This window comes from Hemiscyllium ocellatum, chromosome 17 (genome assembly GCF_020745735.1).
Source record: "Hemiscyllium ocellatum isolate sHemOce1 chromosome 17, sHemOce1.pat.X.cur, whole genome shotgun sequence".
NCBI lineage: Eukaryota > Metazoa > Chordata > Chondrichthyes > Orectolobiformes > Hemiscylliidae > Hemiscyllium > Hemiscyllium ocellatum.
This window is the reverse complement of record NC_083417.1, coordinates 27950395-27978135: the sequence shown is the minus strand read 5'-3', so window position 1 is coordinate 27978135 and position 27741 is coordinate 27950395. Positions and strand designations below refer to the sequence as shown.

Sequence of the window (27741 nt, the reverse complement as noted above, 5' to 3'; positions counted from 1 at the left end):
TGACACAAGCAAAGCTTCAAAAGTAGAATTTTAACAAGTAACTAAGTATTTAGGCGAGTACAAAATGTTAAGTTTATGATAGCCATTTGGTGAAAGAGAAGACCAGAAGTAATTCTTTTTTTTTTGATTTAGACAGTTCAAATATAAGTGAGTGCCCCCTGACACCCCCCCCTACCCATCAACACACAAACACCCCATCCACCCACCCAATGTATTCATTCAATCAATCTTAAGTTACACAATTAGCCCAAGATTTTTTTTTAGATACATTAATGATATAAATTTCTGCCCAACCCATAATTGTAATGTCTGTGGCTGATATGGAACTTGAACACAAAGTAAAGGATACAGAAAAATTGAAATGGCTGGATACACTGCAGACTCAGTTTAAGGTAGCAACACATGAAGTGATTGATTTTGACTGGAAGAATGAGGAGGGATAATATAAAATAAATGGTTTCAAAGTAGTGTCATATTGCTGTCAGAGTGTTCTCCAACACTTGGTATTTCCAACATGCATACTATTTGCTCTCAAATTAACTAGCACAAGTTTTAAGAGGATGCAGGAAGGGGGAAGACCTGGGATGTATGTACAGAAGTCTATGGGGAGAACAGAGCTATTCAGAAGGCAAAGGAACGCTTGGCTTTATAAACTGAGGTTTAAGAGAACAAAAGCTGTAATATCTTGAATAATTCTGGTTCCCAGACATCAAGATGATTTATTAAGATATTGCGAGGGATAAATTGGCATATGCATTGATAGACGAGAAAAACTGATGTTACTCACATAACAGCAAAAAAAGTTAAGATCTTAAAGAGAAATGTGACTGAGATATTAAAACTCATGAGGAATTTGTAAAGTAACGGAGAAGAAATTATTTTCAGTGACAGAATGGTCAGTTACCAAAGGAGACAAATTTAATATTACTGACAAAAGAACAGTGCAGCATGAGGGGAAAATATTTGTGCTTCAGGTTGTTAATATCTGAAACACATTGCAAAGGATGGTAGCACCAGTTTCATTAATAGCTTTCTCTTAGAAAATAAATAATCTCTTAGAACAGGAAAACAAATAAACAAAAACTGAGTATTATATTGTATAGATTCAATTTTGCCAAATAAGGGAGGGAGAGGTAAGAGGTTTGGAAAAATGGTTATGGTCAGTGCATTTTGCATGTTAACACATGGTAGAGGCAATGGATGTTTAGGCTAGTGGGTAGGATAACAATCAAACAGACTGCTTTGGTCCAGATACTGTTGATGTTCTTGCAGCCTCACTTATCCAAGCAATTGGATAGTGTTCTAACACATTTCTGGTCCATGGCTTTGTTGTGGTGAAGAGGCTTTTGTGGGGAAAGAAGGTGAGTCAATAGTTAAAGAGCTTGCAGCCTCTGATTTGTTCTTTCGTAACAGCATTTAAGTGGCTTGCTCAGTTGAGCTTCTGATCAGTGATGACAGCCAAAATGTTGATGAGGAAATTCAGCAATGGCAGTGCCACTGAATGAGAAGAGCATATGATACATTCTCTTGTTGGAGATGGTCCAACATTTGTGTGGTGCAAGTACATTATCAGCCCAAGTCTAATTATTCTGACAAATACCAGGATAAGCTTCATTAGTTTAAAATAAAAGCTACTTGTAAAATTTTACATCAAGCCAGACATTTCAGGCATTATTACTTTTTGTGTGGCCAGGCTATCAATGTTGCTCAACAAGTTTTACAATGTGCAAGGAACATCAGAACTTTTATCAAGGTCTGAAGAATCTGTTAGTCCACTTTTGTATTGAAACTGCTACGCGATCCACTTTGCTTTATTACTTTGGTTATTTACTAAGCACTACAAATGCTGAGTAGTCTGAGCCATATAATCTGTATATTTTGCCAAATTTGTATAATAGGAGTATTGTGGGATAAACTACACTGTTTTCAGTGTGTACCAAGCACAAACTTCTCATCAATTGTGTACCCTAATACCTAGTTAATATATACTTAAGGTTAAAATGCAATTTATGATTAGTATGCTTTTGCTGACAGAAGTTGATACTTGTATTGAGCAAATAAGTGCATATTTAGGAGCAAGAGAAAATATTTCCACCATCAAGCCAGTTTCATCATTAGTTACATCATGACAGATGTGTACCTCATCTAAATTTACACATTGATTCTCCAAACCCCTGCATACCTTTTCCCATTGGGGGAAAAAAACCTCAATCTTGAAAATTTCAACAGGTTCAGGCATCCACCACCTTTTGGGAGAATGCTTCATATTTCCAGTCCCTCCAAGTGAAAAAGTACACCCTCATTTTATTGACTCAGCTCTAATTTTACTCAAATTTATTTGTTAGTCTAAATATCTTGATTGGAGGAACTTTCAATCATTTATACTCAAAGAATTCAAATCAATCTCATAATTTATCTCTTCAAGCTTTGATGAACATCTGTTGTATCTTTATTTTTCCTCAGATTTGGAGCCTCATCTCAACAGTGTTCCAGATGGGGTCTGGTGCAACCAAAGCATCAGTTCCTCAAATTTAAATTCTCAGTCCTTGAGACAAAAATCAACTTTAACATTTATGATTACTTCAGACATGAGCACACTAGATTTTACTGATTGGCGTACAAGAACACAAATCTTTGTACTCTTACAGAGCTCTTAGTCTGAGTATTAAGGAAACATTTCCTATTTGTGTCTCTCTCATCAAAATGAGCAAACATTTCCTCGAAAGAACTCTATTTTCAAAAGAACGTCTGAAGGCATCTTCTTTCTCCTGTGCACAAAATATATTGAATGTCCCAATTTAATGTTACCTATAAACCTGAACTCTTGTGGAAAGTATGGGAGGCAGCACAAGTCATAGCAATTTGCATTCCCTTTGTTCCTCCGTTCACTTAAGATCACACTTGCTAATATCCAAGAACTTGTGCACAAGCTCAGATATTTCATAAATACATTTAACTAAAGGGTGGCAAACATATAACAAATACTTAATAATGAGAAAAAGATTATATCAGATAAGAAAAGTGTTAAAGTTAGAATTCTGATATTAAAATTTTTAAAAATTTGGTTAATATTGCACACATGCATTCATAAATAATTGGTGTTGAACAGACAATTAGCAAGCATGTCATAATTTAAGTAGTCTTACATGACAATGTTTATTTTTCTTCTAAACACTCAAACTGTTTATGGCTTTTTCCCAGACCATTTTATATATTAAATATTTTTCTAAATTTGTTTTCAAGTAGCCTACTTCAAATTCTAAAATTATATCTTTGTGTTTACAATTCATGACAAAAGATTATGTTGAGCTTATGGGCATTTATTTTCAAAAATCGAGGATGCATTACCTTTACAGTTGGAAAACCTTGTTGTGTCCGATCTTTCACAGAACCACGGCTACCCTCTGTCAAGTATCGTGCCCGGTGTTGTGTCTCAGGTTGAACAAGTACTTTGAGTTCTTTGCCCTCACTTTTACCAGGATAATGACCAGTTAGCGCTGGACCCTTCTTTAAAGAAGTTTTCTGTGGCTCTGTTATTCTGTGAAGCATTAAAAACATTTATCACTAAAGTTACTTTAATGACTGAAAATCAAAAGATCTATCACCATACTTCATCACTGATGCACTTTCATCTAAATAGCTGTTTGCATCTTTCATGAAATAATCTTTCATTTTCCTAAATGATTTCACCTAATTTCTGTTATGTTGTCCTTCCAGGGAAGAAAGCATAAAATATTCAATTAGAAATTATTCCATTTAAATTTTAATTATATTTAAATACAGAATGATTTACCTAAAATTAAATGATTAAATAGAATTCAGAACAGATTTTGAATACTAGTGGGATATTGAATATCACTTCAGTAAACTGATGATTAAATCTGGATGCTGAAAGGAATGCAATGGGTCAGAGCTTGTTCCAGAATATCTCGAAATTTCAAATGAAAAAAGGCCTGAGAACATTTCATTTCCTCATCTGCATTTTAGAAACTTAACTGCCCTGGGTCTATCCTGTTATTGTGTGTGCACGTTCCAAAAAGAAATCAAACTTAGCAAATTAAAGTTTATTTTTGTTCTAACCTTGCCTCCCACTTGCACCAGCCAATCATCTCTTTGAACTCTCCCAATTCCCCTCTGATCAATTCACCAGAAAATTTAAAGATACATCAGGATGTTGTGATTTATATATATTTTAAATATCATTTAGTTTAGATTTTAAATTTTGAACTTGTGGCATATAGATTTTCTGTTCTGATTAACTTGTACATATTTCTATACCAATAGTGATTTTCTTTTTGAAAGCAGAGAAAGATAGTTCAAGAATTAGATTAGATTAGATTACTTACAGTGTGGAAACAGGCCCTTCGGCCCAACAAGTCCACACCGACCCGCCGAAGCGCCACCCACCCATACCCCTACATTTACCCCTTACTTAACACTACGGGCAATTTAGCATGGCCAATTCACCTGACCCGCACATCTTTGTGACTGTGGGAGGAAACCGGAGCACCCGGAGGAAACCCACGCGGACACGGGGAGAACGTGCAAACTCCACACAGTCAGTCAGTCACCTGAGGCGGGAATTGAACCCAGGTCCCTGGCGCTGTGAGGCAGCAGTGCTAACCACTGTGCCACCGTGCCGCTAATGAGAATTTGTTTACATTGGGATAGTTTGAGTGAACAATGGAATGCAGTCAGCTTTCAGATAGAAGATAGTAGAATTTTCTTCAGGGCTTGAGGGCAAGACACACAGCTTTGGGGGGTGGGGAAGAAAAGAGCTTTTTAATTTCAGATTGGGGTGCTATTAGAAGGCTGGGCTGTTGATAGATGTGTAAACAGTTGCTCCTGAAAATGGGATATTGTTGTTTCAGGACTGTTGAGATTATCTCAATTTAAAAAGGAGAAAGTGAGCACTGCAGATACTGGAGATCAGAGTCAAGAGTGTGGTGGGCGAAAAGCACAGCAGGTCAGACAACATCCGAGGAGCAGGAGAATCGACTTTTTGGGTATAAGGCCTTCATCAGGAATGAGGCTTGTGGGTCGGGGTTGAGAGATAAACGAGAGGGGTGTGGGATTGGGAGGAGGTAGCTGGGAAAGCGTTGGTGCATCAAGGTGAAGGAGAAGGTGATAGATCAGAGGGGGCAGTGATGTACAAGTCTGGAGGGAGGTGCCATGTTGGAGGCTTGGGACTGGGATAATGTGGAAGTTGGGGAAATGAGGAAGCTGTTGAAATCCACATTTATCCCTTGTGGTTGCAGGGTCCCAAGGCAGATTATAAGGCGTTCCTCCTCCAGGCGTTGGATGGTAACAGTTTGGTGGTAAAGGAGGCCCCGGACCTGCAAGTCCTTGACAGAATGGGAGGGGGAGTTGAAGTATTCAGCCACAGGGCGGTGAGGTTGATGGGTGCAGGTGTCCCAGAGATGTTCTCTGAAACAATCCGCAAGAAGCTGACCTATCACCTTCTCCTTCACATTCATCCACCCATTGCTTTCCCAACGACCTCCACCAACCCCACCCCTCCCATTTATCTCTCAGTCCCGATCCACAAGCCTCATTCCTGATGAAGGGTTTATGCCCGAAATGTTGATTCTCTTGCTCCTCTGATGCTGCCTGACCTGCTGTGCTTTTCCAGCATCACACTCTCAACTCAATTTAAAGGAGCCTGGTTTAATAAGGTCCAGAGCAGAACTGTTTAATTAAAAACCAAAGGGTTATTTGACGTGAAATAAAAGGAAATTCTCTCCAGTCCCATAAAGGAGTGTTGTTGGAATTAATGGGAGGTATTTTGCAGGTGTTTCAAGAGATTTAAACTTGTGTTATATGAAAATAGTTTGGTTTACTCTATTTTATCTGCAGTTCTTTTGCATAGTAAACTAGTTTCATTGTCAAATCTGAATCTGCAACATTATATATTTGTGTTGCAGCAAAAAGCCACCTAGTTAAACCAAATAAAAAACTAGCAAGCCAGGTTTCAGTTTGGTATCAAACATCAGAAAGATAATAATGTCTCATTCCTCAATTTATCTTAGTGAACAGTCCCTCAACTTGACTCCATACCTATTTTTAAAGCACAGCCAAGATTGGGAAGTTGACAAACAAAAAAAAGTGTCGGCAGCATTTATTTTTATTGCAATCTTATTTATATAACCAAATACAAACATGATTTTATATAATAAGAGAATTTTTTTTAATATTGTGCATCGGGACAGGTTTGTTTATTTCACAACAGAAATGATCATATATTATAAATGTCACTTGTTCAAAAATGGCCTTACTGGAATCATATAAATCAGATTTCATTAACAATTTAGGATGACCATTTCAGAATGAACACAATATAAATGAATTCAAATTCATAGCTACTTACAAAGCACATAGATAAAGTCAAAAAGTCAGCTGGGAATTTTTACTTTATTTCATATTCAGAACCACTTCTATTTGCAACTACATACATGGTTTTAAGATAAAATCATGTTGGCAGCAGGAATGAGGTAATGGCCAACTTAAAGATTACTAAAATTACTATTTAATATAGTCAGCCAAGTCAGTTAAAATCAGCTTAATTTTCTACAATGGAAAATATTGCGATGGAAAGTAAGAGTGCAGACAATATAATATTAGATAACATAAAGCTCAAGCAGTTTAATAACACTGTTGTAAATCAAAGATCTTATATCCTTGAAACAGATTTGTGACAGGAATATTTTATGTAACATACTAACATAATGGCTTTCTTTTACTTTTAACAAACCACTCTCCTTACCCACTCCCTTCCAGTATCAATGTCCCTGCAATTGAATTATGTGATTTAGACAAACATTACTTCAATATTTGATTTGAGACCTTGTGATATTGAGCAGAAGTACCAACTTTAAAAAGAGCACGAAACAGGTAATGGCAGGATGGTCACCCAATTAACATCACTTTTTTTTTTGCAAATGCAGTCAGAAAAGATCTGTAAAGGCTGGCTTGTTTCACACCCCAATTGTTCTTGGAAGTTCTATCCTTTGTGTTAATTTCATTGACTGTTACAAGAAATTGCACACAAAGCCAAGACTCTGGGATGAATTAGAAGACTATAACACAGAAGACACCTTAAGAAATTTTACAAATTTTGCTCAGGTCATTTTTTTTTTTAACTCCAGTGAACGTTTTATACCAAGTGGACAGCTGAGCTCACAAGAAGGCAGGAAGTGATATTGCCCACTTGCTTATTGAGCTGGTGATTCTCTTAGAAATTATTTTTTCTTAATGGTGAGAGAAATAGAACAAGTTTTATAGACTTACAAAGTCACAAAACTACAATATTAAAAAAAAACGAAGTCATACTTTGAAACAATAGAAATTCGCCAAACGAAATTAAGCAAACACAAGTGCCAAACGCATTTAATGCATGGCAATAGGAAAATATGGGTATCTCTTCTCCAAAATTACTAATGACTTTTCTCTTCATTACCTCCCAGGCATCTGTTCAAGGTCAAGCTTCAAACTATTATTAAAGAATAAAGAAGCTAAATTTAAATTATGGATCACATTTAAAATTGTAGTTTTAAATTAGTTACTGCTGTTTAACAAATGGTAATCAGTTCTGTCCATACTAATAAATTTAAAGCGGTCACATATCTATAGTGAAACTAAAATAACATTACAAGTGCCAACTCCCTACTTTTCTAAATTGTAAATGTCATCTCGGTTGATTCCAACCTTTTTGGTCCACCTGTCAAGTTTTAAGAGGGCTTGAATCATCATTTTAGGCTGTCAAATCCATGTTTACATTAGTTGGTTTTTCCTGATCCGATTCCTCACTACTATTGCTATGGTTACCACCCACTTAGAAACTGGATTCAAAGTGTGTGAGGCTTCTGCCAAATCCATTTATAACAATGGCAACTTGTATTTAAATAAAAGTTTGTTGAAAATTGGATTAATTGGAAGCAGATGGTAAACAGATTCCAACAATATTTAAAAATCTTTATGATAGACAAAAGCATATATGTTAAAGCTTTTTTAAAAACTAGAATATTTATATCAAAATGTTGCAGTGATTTTATTAAAGGTATCATTTTAATGGACTTTCTCATCATAGATATACCCAAAGTACACAAATTTTTCACAAATGATTTCTATTCCCCATACACCAGGCACTTTTCAGACGTATTAATTTTCACCCTGAGATTCTACTTTGGATTTCAACATAATTGATCCATGCAAATCCTACCATTACATGAAATGCTGCTAAAATAATTTTTTTCATTTCAGTCAAATTGTAAACTAAGCACAGAAATCCTCGTGGATTGCATATTAACAATTTGAACAAGTCTGCATTTGCTTTCCCCTAATTTCAATTTAATTATTTTCTTTCTAATGGCTCGTGTGTCCTAATGCAAGATCATTTACAATAAGGTAGACAAATCCAACAGTGTAAACATATATACACAGTTATGAAACAGTGCAATCTTCAGCGATATGGCTGCAGATTGATAGTGAAGAAGAATATTGGCTTGAAAACCCGATGCACAATCTGTATGAACGGAAATTAGAAACACCAAGGGGCAGAAAACGCTAGGGGCATTTGTTTGGATGACAAACCCATCCAAACAGTATGGGGATACAAGGGAAAGCATTAAACAGGAGATCAGAGAAGCATGCATAACAGCATAATCATGGGTGACAATGTAAATACAGATTGACCAAACTGAACTAGCAATAATAGCGTGCAGGAAGATTTCCTGGTTGTGTAAATGTGAATTTTTAGATCAATATTTTAAAGGAACCGAATGGAGAGCAAGCTATCCCAAACATGGCACTGTGGAATGAGAAAAGATTACTTAATAATTTTGTTGTATGGGATCCATTAGGAAGAGCAACCTTAAAAATGTAGAATTGCTCATTAAAATAGAAAGTGAAGATGAATCTGAAATTGGGATCCTGAATCTAAATTAAAAGGGGTCTACAAGGGTATGAAGAGGGAGTTGACAATGATAGATTGAGGAACCTCAGTAAAAAGGTTCGTAGTTGATGGGCAATCGCTAATATTTAAGGAATTGTTTGCATGATTTACAACAGTGCATTCTTGCAGCAAATAGGAATGAAACAGGAAAGTTGACTCAACCTTGGTTTACAAAATAGAATTGCTACAATTAGAATCAGAGGCATACAAAATTGCCAGAAAAGGTAGCAACATGAGGACTGTTGGCAGTTTGGATTCAGCAAGAGAGGACAGAAATATTGATCAAGAGGAGGATAATAAGAGTATAAGAGTAAACTTGCAGGGGCAATAAAAATTGACTGTAAAAATGTCTATAAATATGTGGAGGAAAATATTAGCAAAGATGAATATCAGTCCCTTAACAGGCAAAAATCAGGGAAATTATAATGGAGAACAAAGAAATAGAAGGAAAATTGGCAGAGCAAGTTTATATCGTGGCAGATACAGACAGCCAAGTGGAATGTGTTCCTGTCACTTATGGGAGTCATGGACCCGACTAGTGTCTTAAATGACTACATGGGCAGGATGTGCTCCCAATTACACATGTGATCTTGTGTTTCAGACAGTCTAATAAACCCACAAAGCTGAAAGACATATGGATAACATGCTTAGAAAGATGGTCACACTGCAGTTGAACAGGAAAGAACAAAATGATGACCACCAGACAGTTGAGAAGAAGCAGACAGGTAGTGAAGGAATCCCGTGGGATCCAGCTCACACAATGGTTTTCCATTCTGGAAGCTGAGGAGGGCGCTGCTCACTTAAGGGATTGCATTGAGAGCCAGGCTTCTAGCACCAAAATGGCTTGACTGTACAGGAGGGGAAGGAAGATGAAAGCAGAAGTCAGCGACAGGGGATTCATTAGTTAGGGGAATACGCAGGCTGCAGACATGGCTCCAGAATGGTCACTGAGCATCCTGAAAAGGTGAACAACAGAGGTTGTTGTACACATTGGTACCATTGTCATAGATATAACAGATAACGTCTTGCATAAAAAGTTCAGAGAGCTAGATGAAGAAGTAGGGCCTCACAAGTTGTAATGCCAGAATTACCCTGAGCAGCACAGACTAACGAGCACAAAAGTAGGAAAGTAAAACACACCTCAAGATTTTGAGCAGAAGTGATGTTGTTAGATTCCTGAATCACTGAGATTGTGTCTGGGAAGGTGCAACCTGAACAAAGGGGATGGTCTGTATCTGAACTAGAATGGAACCAACATCCTGGTGGAATGGTTTGCTAGTGCTATGGGGAGTTCAAACCTGTTCAGCAGGAACAAGGGTCACCGTGCACAAATTCAGTAGCAACACAGCATAACTCAGAAAGGTAAGCAAGACACAGTGAACTCAGCCATACTGTACCTCAAGGGTGTTATGAGAGGCTGGATGATCTCTACTTGAAATGTGAGCAACATTAAAGGTAAGACAGGTGAATTAAGGGTGTGGATTGATACATGGAACTGCGAAGTTGTTGCCATCATACAGATGAGGTTGAGGAAAGTAGAAGATATAGGATCTTCAGGCAGGACAGGGGAGGGTGGAAAAGTGGAGGTAGTGGCGCTTTTATTAATTAGGGTGCCAATTTCTGCAGGAAGGAAGTTTGTCAAATGAAGCTTTGTGGGTAGAACTTAGAAATAAAAAGACGTAGTTGCATCGTTAAAAGTATCTAAATCCTCAAACAGTCAGCAGGCAATTGAGGAGCAGATATGTAGTCAATTCACTTAGACAGTTAAAAATTAAAAAATAGGGTGTTTACAATAGGCAATTTCAACTACCCCAATATTAATTGGAATAATCATAGATAAAAAGTTTGGAGAGGGCAGATTTCTTGAAACGTATACATGAAGCCTTTTCATTCCTTCATGTCGATGGTCAGACAAGGGTCAGTGCAGTGCTGGACCTAATTCTGGGGAATGAAACTAGGTAAATATTTGAGGTGACAATGAGGCAGCAGTTTAGATGATGGCAACCACAACACCATATGTTTCACGTTTGTTCTGGAAAAGGTAAAGATGGTCTGCAAAAAAAAGGGGGGATTTTAGTTTGGGATAAGGCAAATTACCTTTAAAATAAGGTAGAATCTGGCTAAAACAGATTGGGAATAGAAACTGAATCAAATTGTGTGGCGCTGGAAAGCACAGCAAGTCAGGCAACATCCAAGGAGCAGGAGAGTTGATGTTTCAGGCATAAACCCTTCATCAGAAATGTCCTGCGGATCAAACTTGTGGATAAATCTACAGTACTTTGTGGGAAGCATTCAAAAAAGTACTGGGTGAAGACAAGCCCAACATATTCTCTTTTGCATGAAATGCAAGAGCAACATGCCCAGAGAACCATGGCTGTCTAGAAATATTCAGGAATAAAAGGAAAACACGTGTTAAAGTGAGTAAAACAACAGTGGTCCTAAAGGATTAGTAGTGCAGAGGGTAGGGGGCACCAAAAAGAATTAGGAGAGCGAAGAGGGAACATGAGAAATGCTGGCAGGCAAGATTAGAGAGAATCCCAAGATATTCGACAAGTATATCAAGGGGAAGCAAATAACTATGGAAAGGGTATGGCCTATTAGAGGCCAAGAGGTAAATCTTTGTGTGAAGCCAGTGGATACTGGTAGAGTGTTAAAATGACTACTTCACATCTGTCTTTCCTAGGGAGAAGGAGGACGCAAGTACAGAATTTGAGAAAGTGTACGGTGAAGTTCTTAAGCAAACTGACGTAAGAAAAGAATGGGTATCAGAGGTTTTGGCAAAATTAAAAGTGGACAAATCCCAAATGATATGTACCCCAGCCTGTTGTGACAGATCGGATGAAATTACAGTGGCCCCTCCCCAAACGTTTAATTGGTCTCTGGCCACAGGGGAGGTACCAGAGGATTATATGGCAGTTAATATGGTTCTATTTCCAAAGAGTGGCAGAGATAGACCAGGCAACTATAGACCGTTGGGTCTAACCTCAGCGGCAAGGAAACTATTGGAGAAAATGGTGAAAGACAAAATTAAATTTCTATTTACAGAGACAAGGTTTGATCAGGGATAGTTAGCATAGCTTTGTCAGAGGGAGGTCATACCTAATAATTCTGGTGGAAATATTTGAGGAGGTAACCAAGTATTTGGATCAGGGTAGGGCAATTAATGTAGTACAGATGGATTTCAGCCATGCTTTTCACAAGGTCCCACATGAGAAACTGATAAAGAAGATAAAAGCTCATGGGATCAAGGGTAACTTGGCATCATGGAACCAAAGTTGGCTTAGTGATAGGAGACAGAGGGTGGTAGTAAAAGGCTGTTGTGTGACTGCAGCCTATCTGCTGTGGTGTACCACAGGGATCAGCGCTGAGTCCTTTATTGTTTGCGATATGCATAAATGATGTACATGAGAACATGGGGGCAATGATAAGTTGGCAGATGGCATCACAATTGGCCAGGTTGTGACAGTGAGGAAGACGATGTCAGGTTACAGGAAGACATAAATGGATTGGTCAGATGAGCAATCAGTTGCAGATGGAATTTAACCCAAATGAATGAGATGATGTATTTTGGAAGAGAGAACAAGACAAGAGTATGGCATTGATTGGCATGATACGGGGAAGCTCAAAGGACCAGAGGAATTGGTGACACAGGGACCTTGGGGTGCTTGTCCACAGATCTTTAAAGGTGGCAGGTCAGGTTTATGTGATTTACGAGACCCTTGCTTTCATCAGTCATAGCATAGACTACAAGAGCACAGAGGTCATATTAGAGCTGTACAGAACTTTTGTTAGGTCACAGCTGAAGAACTAGGCGCAGTTCTGGTCACCATACGAAATGAAGAATGTAACTGCACTGGAGGTAGTGCAGAGAAAGTTCACCAGAATGTTGCCTGGGATGAAGCACTTCAATTATGAAGAGGATGGATAAGCTTGAGTTGTTTCCTTTGCAGCAGATAAGGATGAGGGACGTGAGAGACGTGTGATCAAGATGAATGGAATAGTTGAAGGGTCAACAACAAAGGGAATAATTTTAAAGTTAAAGTCAGGACGTTTAGAGGGGATTTGAGGAAACACTTTTCATCTCGAAATGGTGGTGTCTGAAATGTTCCATTCCAGGCAACATCCTGGGTGAATCTGTTTGGGAGAGTAGTTTAGGTGAGGTTAGAAACCGCATAACCTTTTAAAAAGTATTGATGAACACTTCAAGTGTCATAACATTAAGAGCTACAGGCCTAGTATGGGAATAGCACTAATGTAGGTAGAAGTTTTTGGCAGTATAGATGTGCTAGGCCGAACAGCCTCTCCTGTACTGTATGATTCTATGAACGGAATATATATTTTGGCTCTGTCTTTACAAAAGAAAACACAAATAATTTCTTAAAAGCATTACATCACAATTGCTCAGTGGTTAGCACAGCTGCCTCACAGCTCCAGGGTGCTGGACTCAATTCCACCCTTGGGCAACTGTTTATTGGAGTTTGCACATTCTCAGTGTCTGCGTGGGTTTCCTCCAGGTACTCCGGTTTCCTCCCACAGTTCAAAGATATGCAGGTTAGGTAGATTAGTTATGCTAAACTGAACATAATGCAGGCTAAGTGGGTTAGTCATGGGGAATGCAGGGTTACAAGAGAAAGGTGGGGTGCTCTTCTGAGAGTCGGTGTGAACTTGATGGGCTGAATGGCCTGCTTCTACACTGTAGGGATTCCAAGATTAGGGAAGCAAGATTCTAGTAGAGGGAGGAATTGATTGGTCGTGGTTAAAGAAAATGGTGCTCAAGAAATTAGTTGGGTTAAAGGCTAACAAATAACCAAAGCCTGATAATCTGCACCCCAGAGTACTAAAAGGAAGTTCCCTGGAAATATGGGACCCATTGGTGGTCATCTTCCAAAATTCTCTAGGCTCTGGATAAGTTCCTATAGATTGGAAGGTGACAAACGTAGCTCCATGATTTAAAAAGTGAGAGAGAAAAAAATACAATTACAGACCAGTTAGCCTAACATCAGTAGTTTGGGAAAATGCTCACACTTATTATAAAAGATATGCTAGCAGAATATGGCAAAGTTTTTAGAAAGATAGTTCAAACACTTTTAGGCAGTTCAAAGGAGTTGAGACTGGCTGAGAAGCAAGTATATATTCTCCTAGAAAAGGAGATGGTTTCAAGTAGGTAAAGGATTGAGTTCCCTTAGTGAATGGATGTAATTTGCAAAACTTGCAGACCAAGAGCTATCTGTTACAATTTTGCAGATTATTAAAAGACAGAGGAAGTTTAAACCTTCAGCTGTATGAGTGGACAAGGGAAAAGCTTACAGAACCAAAACTGAAAAGATGCAGTTAAGTGGATAAAAATGTCTGTCAGAGCTCTCAATATAATTTTGTCAAACCTATCTCAAAAAAGGAGTCCTATTATTTTTAAGCACAATTGGTGATATTTATGAATGGGTGTTTTGGGGAGAATGTTGGCTAATCAAGTGCAACTAGTAATGTATTACAGGTAAACAATTTTTCCTGCATTGTACTAGAGACTGTCTTTAGGAGTTGGAGAGGAATTTAGCAATTTGGGAGATTTTCGAGAAAAGTCAATCTCTTCCTTTTTTTGGTTGCTTTTCCCCAAAATCTAACATTAAGGATTGACAGTGTAACCTGATTATACGAACAATTTTAAAGCAAAGATTAGGTGAGGGACATTACATTTGACAGTATTGCAGTGCAGGCACTTTCTCTTTAATGCAGTACATCTAGTTTTGAAGTATAATTGAATTCAAAGTAGTTTATTACCAGGAATTCTAAATACCGAATTGTACTAGACAGTATAGCTCCAATTAATGGATACATATGATTACTATGTAGTCAATTGCTATTCATCACCTTCTATGGGGGTGTGGGAGAAGAGGAAGAAGAGAGGGGGGGGGGAGAAGAGAAGGGGGGGGGGGGGGGAAGAGAAGGGGGGGGAAAGAGAGGGGAGACGGAGAGGGGGACTGTGAGATGGTGATCATATGTGTATGAGGGTGGTGTTAAATGTGTATGGGTTTGGTGTTTGTGTCTGTGAAATGCAAGTGTGTTCTTGTGGAAAGCGAATGTGCACGAGTGGGGTGTTTGGTGAATGAAGGGGAGATGAAAAAAGCTTTCATTTCTATAGGTCTATTATTTAATGATAACATTTGTTACAACAGAAGTTACATCACCAGTTAATAGGAGCAACAGGTTATGTTAGGAGAAAAAATTCCATTAAAATTAAAAGAATTGCTTATGAGGTATGTTATAAACTGGAACACTTGTTAAAGTAAGTCAGTTTATATGTATTTGAAACGTTAGTTACACGAGTGAGATTCCATAATACAGATGAGAAGTCTCTTGATTTTATTCTTCTAAATGTCAGGTCATTTTAACCTTGATCTTTAAGACAACATGCTGCTGCCCATAATAGCAAATGTTTAATAAATGAAATGGAAAAGAAAGGAGTCTATGTCTGAATACTCCTTTCACTTTTAAAGAAAATAAAATACAAATTTCATTGATATTCTGCATGTGCTTTTTATCAGAATACTACCGTAAAAGCTCAATTAAAATTTTGTAAAAAAGCTATACCAACCCATTGCTTCCCCTTGCGTTGTTTTTGCCTTCTGAGATGAGTTGAGAAAGTACATAGTGGGGTCCTTTTGCACTGTCTGCATCAAATACATCCATATTCGATCCTTCATCATCCACACGTACAAAGCCTGGTCGTTGTTTAGGTGAACGTTTCCGTGACTTCCGTGGCACTGTTGTGTTGTCATTGTATGAACTGGAACTCATAATGCTGAAATTAGAGCCCGATTCTTCCATCCAAATATTGCTGCTCTGCTCAGAGTCACCTCCATCATCCTGACAAGACATCCGGCTGTCATCCAGCAAGTCTTCAGGTGGTGGAGAGATGTTGAGGACTGTCCTCCTTTTGGGCATGGACTGCAGCTGTGGGGCATTACTTAACTGATTTTCATAGCTCAGTAATTCACTTACCCCATGGCCACTTACCCCCTGTTCTGGAGTGCAGCTATCTACTTGCATAGATGTGTTGTCAGTTACTGAGGTAGAATGCATGCTAGGATTGGAAGATGGGGTGAAGGTGCTGCTTTGACCACCGCTGGAGGAGACATCTGTGGTATGTACAATCCAAATGTAAATACACAAATTCAACGTGAGTTAGCTAGCAATGTCCAATTGTGTTCTGTTTAATTGTTCACAAAGCATTAACTCAATAATTCATAAAATTGCAAAATGTGAGAAGCAGCAAATGACACTGGAAGGTTTTTTTAAAATGGGAGTCAATGTATATCCAATATTCTTCAAGATTCCAACCAGGGTCAGGACAAAATAAAATAAACCTTGGTACATTATAAATCAATTTGGGTTGCTCATAGTCAAATAATTAAAAATAATCTTCAGAAATCAGTAACAAAGAACTGTTGCAAAGACACCCTGCTTGGCAGGCAAATTCCTGGAACTGAAATGAAAAAAGTAAGCTAAACTTAAAAACATAACTACTTTCCATTCATAAAAGGAATTACAAAAAATATTAATAGGCATGAATCTGATGAATGAGCATGTGAGAAACAAAATGGGACCGCTGTTGCATGCGCTTCTCTCTTTCAAGATGAACTCTTGTGGGCAAAAAAAAATTTTGACATGATCTGTACAGTTGGCCAAAACAGTAATTGGTAAAATAGAGATCAAAAACAGAAATGACTAATCAAGGAAGTAATTAATAATAAATGGAAAATTGATAGATGTCTTTATTTCATCAGAAGTTGAAATAAATTCCAAATCAGATATGATGGAGATAAAGTGGTCATCCATACTCTCAAGTTTGCGGTCCCTATTTATGTTGCACATAATAATTAGTTAACTTAAAAAGCACAATATTAGATTGACATTAGCTGCATGAAACAGAGATACCAAACTTGTTCATAGCCTATTCCAGCCTCCTTAAATTTTAAGGTGTTTAACATATTCTGAAAACGTGAAAACTGGACATCTGTTTAAAATAAAGTTCCATTATAATTTTAATAATGACTTTAAGATTATATGTTAAAATATAACAATATCAGTTCTTTAATTCAACCCTATTTTTAATGCTTTATATTAGTTTTTAAAAAATGCATAATTTGCATTTTATTAGGCAAGAGTGTGTTAAGTGCCTTGCACTAAGTGCAATTAATTTTTTAAAACATGCTCTCTTTTTGCCAGTTCTTTTTTCCTCATTTTCTCCCATTCTTCTAGAAGCACCAACTCCTTGATGGAGTCAATAATGGCTTCCTCTGAGCAAACTGGTTAACAAATTCTCACTGACGACCAGAGGAAGTTGCAATCCCCTAGACAAGAGCAAAACCTTATGTGCTTGAAACAACTATAAGATGTATTCAGTCCAAACAACTGATTTTCAATATCATCTGGCACAGGGTAGAACCTAAGAGGTTGCAGTTTGCTCTTGAAAGGTGCCAAGATATGTAGTGACAGATATTCAGCACGAAGATAGATTAAATAGTAATGAGGAGTCAATTATGTCAACAACTCCAAAGCAAAAAGATCAGTAACAGGCAGAATCCATCTTTCCAAAGGAACAAACTGTTTCAAAGCCTAAAACCCACATTATTCCCAGCTCAAGAAATGTAACCAAAACATACAATAGCTCTACAAATTAAAAAAGCAAAGTTCACAACTTAAAATAATGGAATAGCTCAACATCATGAAATGTTCTTAAACTGATTGAAACATCAAACAAATGCACAGTAGGCTCTAAACTGAAGATCAGAATTTTTGAGAGGATGGGTGAGATTGTGAAAGGTCAACATCAGTAAACATTCAAATGTTGTCAAAGAACAATCCAAAGGTCCTGTCAAGACTGTCAAGGCATTTGAAATGCTACGCTTTTTATCGTTTGGAAAAAAAAAAGAGTCCAGACTATGCATTTTAAAATAAAAATTATTGCATTTAAGTCTGTTAACTTAAGCCTCAATATTTCCAGTGCTATATTAGTGATCATTGACTAATTTCACAAGAATCCAATATCAAAGTGGCTTTCATTTCACAGTTTGATTGACAACTACAAATAATTTCGGGCTCTTTGATGAGTGACCATGAATTCCAGTGTTGGGGCTCTAAAATGAAATTATTTTAGGTTTAATTGAGTTGAAGGATTGCTAAAGTAATAAATGGGGTTATGATGAATCAGAATGCTTTTTCAATATAATGAAGAATTTTATCCAATAAAACTTTAATTACGTCATTTTTGTTAACTCCTAAAGTGTGTCAATGGAAGATCCTAGGTGAGTTAACATTGTCGGTAAAATGTAAAGGGTGAAAGCTGTATTGACACTAAATTGCCATCAGGCCAAAAAAGGGTCACGGAAGGTAGTGGAATGTCATAGGTTGGCACAGTGAGTAAAAAGTCAGAGTTTTTACAGCATAAGAGGTGGTCTTTTGGCTTATCGTATCCACGCCGGTCATCAAGTAATTATGTATTCTAATCCATTTTTCAGCACTTAGCACTTCTAATACTTCTTCAATGTCTTAAGGGTTATTACTGCAACCATCCTTTTAAGCAGCGAGTTCCAGCTACCCACTAAATACCCAAATAATTTCCCCAAACTCCCTCTAAACCTCTTGCTCCTTAACTTATGGCAAATTGGTGGGAGGGGTTGAAGGGGATGCAGATTGGTGAGCCTTTACTTTGTTTTAGTTTTTATTATATCATAATAGGGAATTGAAATCAACTTTACAGCTGAGCCACATCCACACCTGTCTGCCACGCACTGGTTTCAGACTGCTTTTCCTGAGGTCTGTTTGTAAGGCTGTGAAATATTCCATGTCTGCACTCCACACCAGGGCATGAAAATCCAGGCCCTTAAGTCACACAATTAATTTTCAACAGCAAATTTAAATTGAATGCATGTTAATCTGTATGTCTCAATTCCACATTCCATAGTTTTATAGAGACAAAGATGTAGCAGAGTAGCAATTGCTTGAAATGCGTATTTTAGACATCTGGGGTGATTAAAACAACAATTTAGTTAAGCAGACACAGAAATCACTTAAGTTTTGCTCTATATTTTATGATGTCTTCTGAATCACATTCAGTACTGTTGTCTCATATTTCGCAAAGCTACCCACCATCTTATTTTATCAAGACATTAAATTAACTAGATTCTACTGCATTATATTTTCAAAACCTAAGAATTAGTAGAAACAGCTTATTTTACAAAGAACCAGAATAATTTTCCCTCAATTATTAGAAGCACAGGCACAAATGTGTGACAATTCCTTTAAAAATTAGCCAATTCCAAATATGTTTCAAATAATGTTAAACTGTTGAGCTAACATTCAACTATCTTCTCCATGTAGCGTCCTTTGCAATTTCTACCATCCCCAGGATAATTTTCTCATTAAACACATCTTAGTCTCCTTTCAACATTCAAAACAAATCACCTTCTCCATGATCACTTCATGATTATCCCAACAGCAGCTGTCTTTCCATAGCACCTTTCTGTGAAAGAACAGGAGATATGATAACTGCCTTTTATTGTTCCCTTTCCACCATCTGAAGCCCAAACACACTTTCCAGGGAAAACAGAAATTTACTTGCACTTGTTTTAATTTAGTAAACTGAATTTGCTATTCTGATATGGTTTCCACTAAACTGGGAAATTTCACACTCCTTTGCTAACAGCTAAACCAAAGTTAAGACCATAAGATAGAAAAGTAGGCTATTCAGCTTATAAGAGTCTACTCCACCGTTCAGTGAGATCATAACTGTCTTGGTTATCCTCACCTCCCTGCCTTTTCCCAACAAACCTTCAATCCCCTATTGATTAAAACTCTGTATACCTAATGATCCAGCATATATGGGTCCCTGTGCTAAATAATTCACAGATTTACTATCCTCCAAAAAAAATAGCTTGCCATTTCAGTGTTAAATGGGCAACTCCCTACCCTGAGATTATGTCCTTTGTTCCTAGACTCTCAGGGGAAAACAACTTTTCTGCAACTATCCTGTCAAATCTCCAAAGAATTTTGTATGATTCAATAAGGTCTCGAGTTCTGAAAAAGAGCCATACCAGATTTGAAAGGTTAATATTGTTGCTCTCTGCACAGATGCTGCCTAACCTAAATTTCTTTAGCATTCTCTGAAATTGTTCCATTAGGCTTCCCTGTTACCTGCTGAACATAGTAGTTAGCGCAAAGACTCTGAAAGTCCTCTGTATTATAACTTCCTGCAGTCCTTCTCTATTTCGCCACATTATATTCTATCTGCCAAGTTTTTACGCACTCAGTTAATCGATCTATATCTTTCTGTAGACTACATGTTAACCTCACTACTTGCCTTCCCTATTTATGCGTCAATCACAAATTTGTCTGTACTACCTTCACTTTTCTCATCCACTTCATTAATATATATGGTAAAGAACTGTGGCACTAACACTGATCTGTGGCATTCCATAAATAACAGATTGCCAACATGAAAATGCTCCATTTTTTTGAAGAATTCTCTGTCTCATTATGTGGAGATGCCAGAAAATCATACAACACCAAGTTATGGTCCAACAGGTTTATTTGGGAATACAAGCTTTCACTGCGCTGCTCCTTTGTCATGTAGCTAGTTAGTTAGCCAATCCCTTATCCATGCTAATATATTGTCTCCAACACCATGGACCCTCATCTCATTCAGTAGCTTAACATGTGTAGCTTATCAAATCCCTCTAGAAATCCAAGTATATCACATCTACTGCTTCCTCTTTATCTAGCCTGTTTCTAACTAGAGTCATACCTCAAAAAATTTAAAGAAATTTAACAGGCATTATTTTCCCTTCATGATACATGTGATCAAGCAGATTGAGCAGGCATTTCTAAATGCTCTGCTTGGACATCCCTCAGAATAGACTCATTTTCCCAATAAAACCAACTGGCTTATAGTTACAAAAACATACATTACTGGAAAACTCAGCAGGTCTACCAGCATCTGTCGAGTGGATAAACAGTGGAACAGGAAAACGTACAGCAGGTCAAACTACATCAGAGGAGAAGGGGAGTCAATGTTTCAGGTCGTAACTTTTCATCAGGACTGATTAAAGATTCCAACCTGAAATGCTGACTCTCCTTCCCCTCTGGTGCTGCTTGACCTGCTGCACTTTATCCAGCTCCATTCTTTATTTGCTCAGTCTCTTCAACATCTGCAATTCTCACTACCTCCTAAAAACTGTGGAGAGAAAGATGAACAAACACTTTGGGTACGGTGATGCTTCTTCAGCTCAGTTCCGTTCTGTTCTGTTCGGAAGAAAGTCACTAGACCAGAAATGTTAACACTGCCTTCTTTCCACAGATGTTGGCAGAGGTGCTGAGTTTCTTTTAAATGGTTTCTGATTTCCAGCATCAGTTTTTTTTTGTTTTTTTTTAGCCTTTAGACACCAGTGTTTGTCTCATTTACTTTTTAATGAAGGGTGGGCATTGGCAGGTTTCGGATCCTTGCAACATTTCCAGTATGAAGACATTGTTTGCTAGAACTTCAGTAAAACTTTTGACAACATTCTGCATGGTAGCCTAATTAGTAGTTAGATCTGGGTCCACTTTTGTTTGTTATGTATTTAAATGATTTAGATGAGAATATAGAAAGCACAGTTAGGAGTACATTTACCAATGACATCAAGATTGATTGGTATAATGGACAATAAAGGACATTATCCAAGATTATAAAGAAATCTTAATTGATTGGGTCAATGGGCTGAAGAGTGGCAGATGGAGTTCAATTTGGATAATTGCAAGGTTTTGCAGTTTGGTAAAACAAACACAGGCAAGAATTGTACAATTAAAAGTGGGGCTTTGGGTAGTGTTGTAGAACAGAGAGGTTTGAAATTCTTTGAAATTTGCATCACATACAGATAATGTTGCAATTGTACTAGCCTCCACCACTTCCTCTGGCAGCTCATTCCATACACATCCCACCTTTTATATCTTTCCACTCTCACTCTAAACATATGCCCTCTAGTTCTGGACTCCCTCACCCCAGGGAAAAGACTCTGTCTATTCATCCTATCCATGCCTCATGATTTTATAAACCTCTATAAGGTCACCCCTCAGCCTCTGATGCTCCGGGGAAAAGAGGCCCAGCCTATTCAATCTCTTCTAATAGATCAAATCCTTCAACGCTGGCAACATCCTTGTAAGTCCTTTTTGAACCCTTTCAAGTTTCACAACATCTTTCCGATAGGAAGGAGACCAGAATTGCACGCAATATTCCAATGTCCTGTACAGCCACAGCATGATCTCCCAACTCCTGTACTCAATACTCTGACCAATAAAAGAAAGCATACCAAAAGCCTTCTTCACTATCCTAGCTACCTGCAACTCTACTTTCAAGCAGCTATGAACCCGTCTCCAAGGTCCAAGGTCTCTTTGTTCAGCAATACTCCCTCGGACCTTAACATTATGTGTAAAAGTTCTGCTAAGATTTGTTTTCCCAAAATGCAGCACCTCATTTATCTAAATTAAACTCCATCTGCCACTTCTCAGTCCATTGGCTCATCTGATCAAGATCCAGTTGTAAACGGAGGTAATCTTGTTCGCTGTCCACTACGCCTCCAATTTTGAGGTCATCTGCAAACTTACTAACTGTACCTCTTATGCTCACATCCAAATCATTTGTGTAAATGACAAAAAGTAGTGGACCCAGCACCGACCCTTGTGGCACTCCACTGGTCATAGGCCTCCAGTCAGAAAAACAACCCTCCACCACCACCCTCTGTCTCACCTTTGAGCCAGTTCTGTAACTAAATGGCTAGTTCTCCCTGTATTCCATGAGATCTACCCTTGCTAATCAGTCTCCCATGGGGAAACTTGTTGAACGCCTTTCTGAAATCCATGTAGATTACATCTACTGCTCTACCCTCATCAATCTTCCTCAAAAGAACTCAATCAAATTTGTGTGAGACATGATTTCCCACACACAAAGCCATGTTGACTATCCCCAATCAGTCCTTGCCTTTCCAAATACACGTACATCCTGTCCCTCAGGATTCCCTCCAACAACTTGCTTCCTCAAAGAATTCTATTAAGTTGGTAAGACATGACCTTCCCTGTACAAAACCATGTTACGTATCACTGACGAGCCCATTTTCTCCCAAAGTAAATAGATCCCATCCCTTAGTATCTTCCCCAGCAGCTTCCCTCACACTGACATCAGGCTCACCAGTTAATAATTACCTGAATTATCCTTGCTACCCTTCTTAAACAAGGGGACAACATTAGCAATTCTCCAGTCCTGCTGGACCTCATCAGTGTTCAAGGATGCTGCAAAATTATCTATAAAGGCTCCAACTATTTCCTCTCTCCCTTCCCTCAGTAAGCTGGGATAGATCTCATCCGGACCTGGGGACTTGTCCAATTTAATGCCTTTTAGAATCCCTCTTTAAGCCAATTTGACCTGGAGTAATCAAACATCTGTCCCTAATCTCAACACCCTCTCCTTGGTGAATACCAATGCAAAGTATTCATTTGCAAGTTTTGGAAAATTAAAATCAGTTAGATTCAGGGAAGAATCCATTGGACTGGAAAACAGCTCGGTAACTCCTTTACACTAAAAAAAGGACAGATAGCCAGACACTACACATCAATTAGCTTAACATCTGACATAAGGAAACTGTAAGAAGATGTTATAACAGGGTACTTGGGTAAATTCAAGGTGGTCAGATAGAGGTAACAGTTTTCTCAAAAGGAAATCACTTAACAAATTTAGAGTTCTTAGAGGAATGGGAGATGCAGGTACATTTAACATTCATTTGGACAGGTACATGAATAGGAAAGGTTTACAGGGATATGGGGCAAACACAGCTAAGAGTCAACGTGGACAAGTTGAACCGAAGGACTCTTTCCATTTTGTCTGATGATAACAGTGAGGATCAGCCATGATCAAACTGAACGGTGAAGATGACTCAAAACGCCCTGAAGACCTACTCCTGCTCCTAGTTTTTAAATTTCTCTGACTTGTTTAATTGAAGATCAAAGTTTTGCCTTTCATGCTTTTATCTGACACTCAATGCCGATCACACCACACAAAATTCATTATTAATCTTTGAATTTTAAAATGTGGAAATATACAGTATTGGAAAGCTTTTTAATACCAGTCTCAAATGAATATTGTAACTTCATGTTACAACTATTGACTTGTTGAAATTTTTTAAAAAATAATTGTGGATCAAGCATAATATAGACCAGGTTCAATGATAATTAGTAGGGTTGACAAACAGCACTGCAATTCTCTAATAGTTTTAAGTTTCAACAATTTGAACCACCTCCAAATTCAGTGGAAGCTCTGGTCAGAGCTTTGAGAACAGAAATTGTTGACATTTGTCAATCTTAATGCTGTTAAGGCTGTTATTTGTTAAGGCTGTTAATCTGCCACTTCTCAGCCCAGCTCTGCATCCTGTCAATGACACGGACCTTTGTGTCATCAGCAAACTCACTAACCTGCCCTTCCACTTCCTAACCAAAGTCATTTTTAAAAACTACAAAGCGCAAAGGCACAAGAACATATCCCTGCAAGACACCATTAGTCACCAACTTCCAGGCAGAATACTCTTCATCCACTACTTTTTGCTGTCTTCTTTCGGCCAGCTAATTCTGTATTCAGACAGCCAAATTTCCTTATATCCCATACTTCCTAACTTTCTGAATGAGCCTACCGTGGGGAATCCTATCAAATGCCTTACTGAAATCCATATACACTGCATCCACTACTCAACCTTCATCAAAATGTCTCGTCACATCCTCAAAATAACTCAATAAGGCTTGTGAGGCATAACCTGCCCCTCACAAAGCTACGCTATTTTTAATCAAACTGTTTTTCAAAATAGTCATAAATCCTCTCTCTCAGAATCTTTTCCAATATCTTGCTTACCATAGTCAGATGACAGGTGATTTATTTGAAGTATTAACACACTGTGCAAATGCTACAAATGAAACAGAGAATAAAATGGCAATATTGCAATAGCAGATTTGGAAAATTCAGGAAATAACATTTCTATTGTAGAAAATAACTTTTGCATGTAAGCAACAGTACTTGACAACAACTTGGACTGGTTTCAAATCTTGGAGGAATTAAATAATTATGTAATTTCATATTATTTACTTTAAGATGAAACATAGCATTGTGATTCTATCTAAACGTAATAGTGATGAAATATTAAAAGCCATTTGATCCTTCTTCTACACTTTAATTACCCAAAATTATGAGTGGAATAACATTGATATCACAGAAAATATAAATAAAATATAAATAAATAAAATTATGAAACAAATTTAAAAAGAAACTACACTATAGTTACAATAAACTATTATGTACATTTTCCCAATTTTCTCACCTACTCTCAAGGAGTGCCACCTCTTAACATGTGTAGTCACCTGGTCCCATGCAGTCAACTTGGCAATGGAGGGAAACCATAACAAAGTTTGCTCAGTCCTTTCCCATCACAACATGCACACTTTGCAAAATAGTCAATGAATAGTTATCTCAACTGGAATCCAGGAGTAATTTTTCACCCAAACTAGGGATACTATTACAGTTCATAAAACATGTATCAAAGGATAAAACCTGGGACCATCTAGTATTTATGTACATAGCAGCTGCATTTATCAACTAAGACAATAACATATTTCAATGATTAAAAAAAAATCAAACTTAACATACCATCTTTCAATCATTTTAGCAACATTCCTCTATCAACATGGTTAAAAATCATACAACACCAGGTTTACTTGGAAGCACTAGCCTCAGGTCTACCTGATGAAGGAGCAGTGCTCAGAAAGCTAGTGCTTCCAAATAAACTTGTTGGACTATAACCTGGTGTTGAGTAATTTTTAACTTTGTCCATTCTGGTCCAACACCGGCTCCTCCACCTCATGGCTTATGAATATGGGCTAATCTATTTCACAGCGACTGCAATATTTCATGCAACATAACCCACCCATCTCCCAAATCTGATGACAGATTACCATCTCTAGATACTTCACAGCTGAATCTATTCAGCTGGACTACAATTCCCCTACTCCTTTCACTCTAATCATTCTCCTACAAAATGGTCCAGTGTCTTTAACTTCGAGTGTTCGACTACCCCAACCACAGCACAAAATTCCAATCCAAAATTAGACTGTGCTCATCTCCTCCTCCTTCCTCGTCTTTGAGCCATGTTTTTGCCTGGACTTTGTCACTCACTCTTGGTGTTTAAATATTTCATATTTTCATCGAGGCTTTTGCTATCAATTTCTATGTTTTACGCTAGTTTTCCATCATCACTAACATTCTTTTGAAAATCAGATTTTTACTAACCTTTACTTGATTTTTAAAAATTCTCCAACCCATCAGCCTGCCACTCATCTTTCCAATATGATAAGCCTTAATTTTTGTCGAAACTTTGTCTTCAATGTGCTTACTTAGCAATGGACGACTTTTTCTGCCCCCTGTGATCTTTATTCCTTGTCAGAAATATTTCAGGTAGGAGCAACAGAGCATCTCCTTAAACACCTGCCACTCCTCATCAACTGTCCGTCCTTTCAGTCTTCCTGTCCTGTCTACCAAGGGTCAAATCCATCGTTATGCCTACATAATTACTTTTGCTTCACTCCAGAACACTAGTATAGGAGTCTAGTTTTTTGGTCTCGAACTGAATTTGATATTCGAGCATGCTACGATCACTTCCCGACAGACATCTTTACCATGAGGTCATTATTAATCCAATAAATGAGAACAGCCAAGTGGACTTCTTAGAACAAGAGTTCTCTGATTGAGACTTGTTAATCTGGTCTAATCACGGAGCCCTGGCTAACTGATATAAACAGGAGTGTCCCCTGCCCTCCCCTTCACTGTTTGATCACACAGCATTGCCTTTTGTGAAGGGCACTGCTTGTCACTGGCCACTCGGGTGTTTTCCTTTCTTCCTGGTGGTGGAAATTGAATAAAGATTCGTACACCTTGTATCTCTCACTGTGTCTCACACCTGCAAGAGAAAAAAGAAAAAGAGAAAAAAAGAAAAAAAAATAAACAGGAGTGTCTACCCCTGCCCGGATGGAATTTCACATTGGCCCCAAGGTCCTGTACTTCCCGCGGGAGCCTGTGCCCCACAACCTGAGTCGCCTCCAGAATTTTAATTTTGTTCCTTTTAAGGACGTAAAAAGGCTGGCTCTGTATCGATTGCTGCTGTACACCGTCCACCTCTTCTCCCTCAGCCACCGTCCGGACACACCTTGGCGTGCCCATTTGCCACCGGCGGTGGGGATTCCCAGTGGAGGGCTCTCTATATGGGAGTCCTTCCCCTTTCTCTCAGGGATCTGGGGTGGAGGGTGCTGCACGCAGTGGTCCCCTGCAACCGCAGATTGCGGTGGTTCATGGACTCCCAGCCCAGCTGCTTGTTCTGTGGTGCTCTGGAGTTCGTGGACCATGTATATATTGGGTGTGGGCATTTGCACTCCATTTTGATTTTCTTAAAAACCTCCTCCACTGCTTTTGTTTGCACTTCAGTCCCACGCTCCTGATATTTGGGCACCTGCTACAGAGGAGGGAAGGCAGGTCTGAAGACCTGCTCGTGGGTCTGCTCCTGGGCCTGGCCAAACTGGCCATAAACAGGACTAGGCAGGGGGCTGTGGAGGGTGCCATGAGGGCCAACTGCCTGCCCCTCTTCCGTGGTTACGTTAGAGCCTGGGTGTCTCTGGAGAAGGAGCACGCGGTGTCCACCAACACCCTGGAGTTGTTCAGGGAGAGATGGGCACCGCAG

The 27741-nt window shown here is 38.3% G+C and overlaps 1 protein-coding gene across 3 annotated transcripts in view; it reads right to left on the bottom strand.

Moving 5' to 3' along the window:
* The window catches only part of nfat5b (nuclear factor of activated T cells 5b), a 240308-nt gene that overhangs the window by 97051 nt on the left and 115516 nt on the right, over positions 1–27741 (bottom strand). For all 3 annotated transcript variants that reach the window (XM_060838016.1, XM_060838013.1, XM_060838014.1), the window contains exons 4-5: positions 15540–16083; positions 3349–3538 (exon numbers count right to left, since the gene is read on the bottom strand). In XM_060838016.1, coding sequence (XP_060693999.1) covers positions 3349–3538; positions 15540–16083 — 734 coding nt within the window. The remainder of the gene's footprint in view (positions 1–3348; positions 3539–15539; positions 16084–27741) is intronic.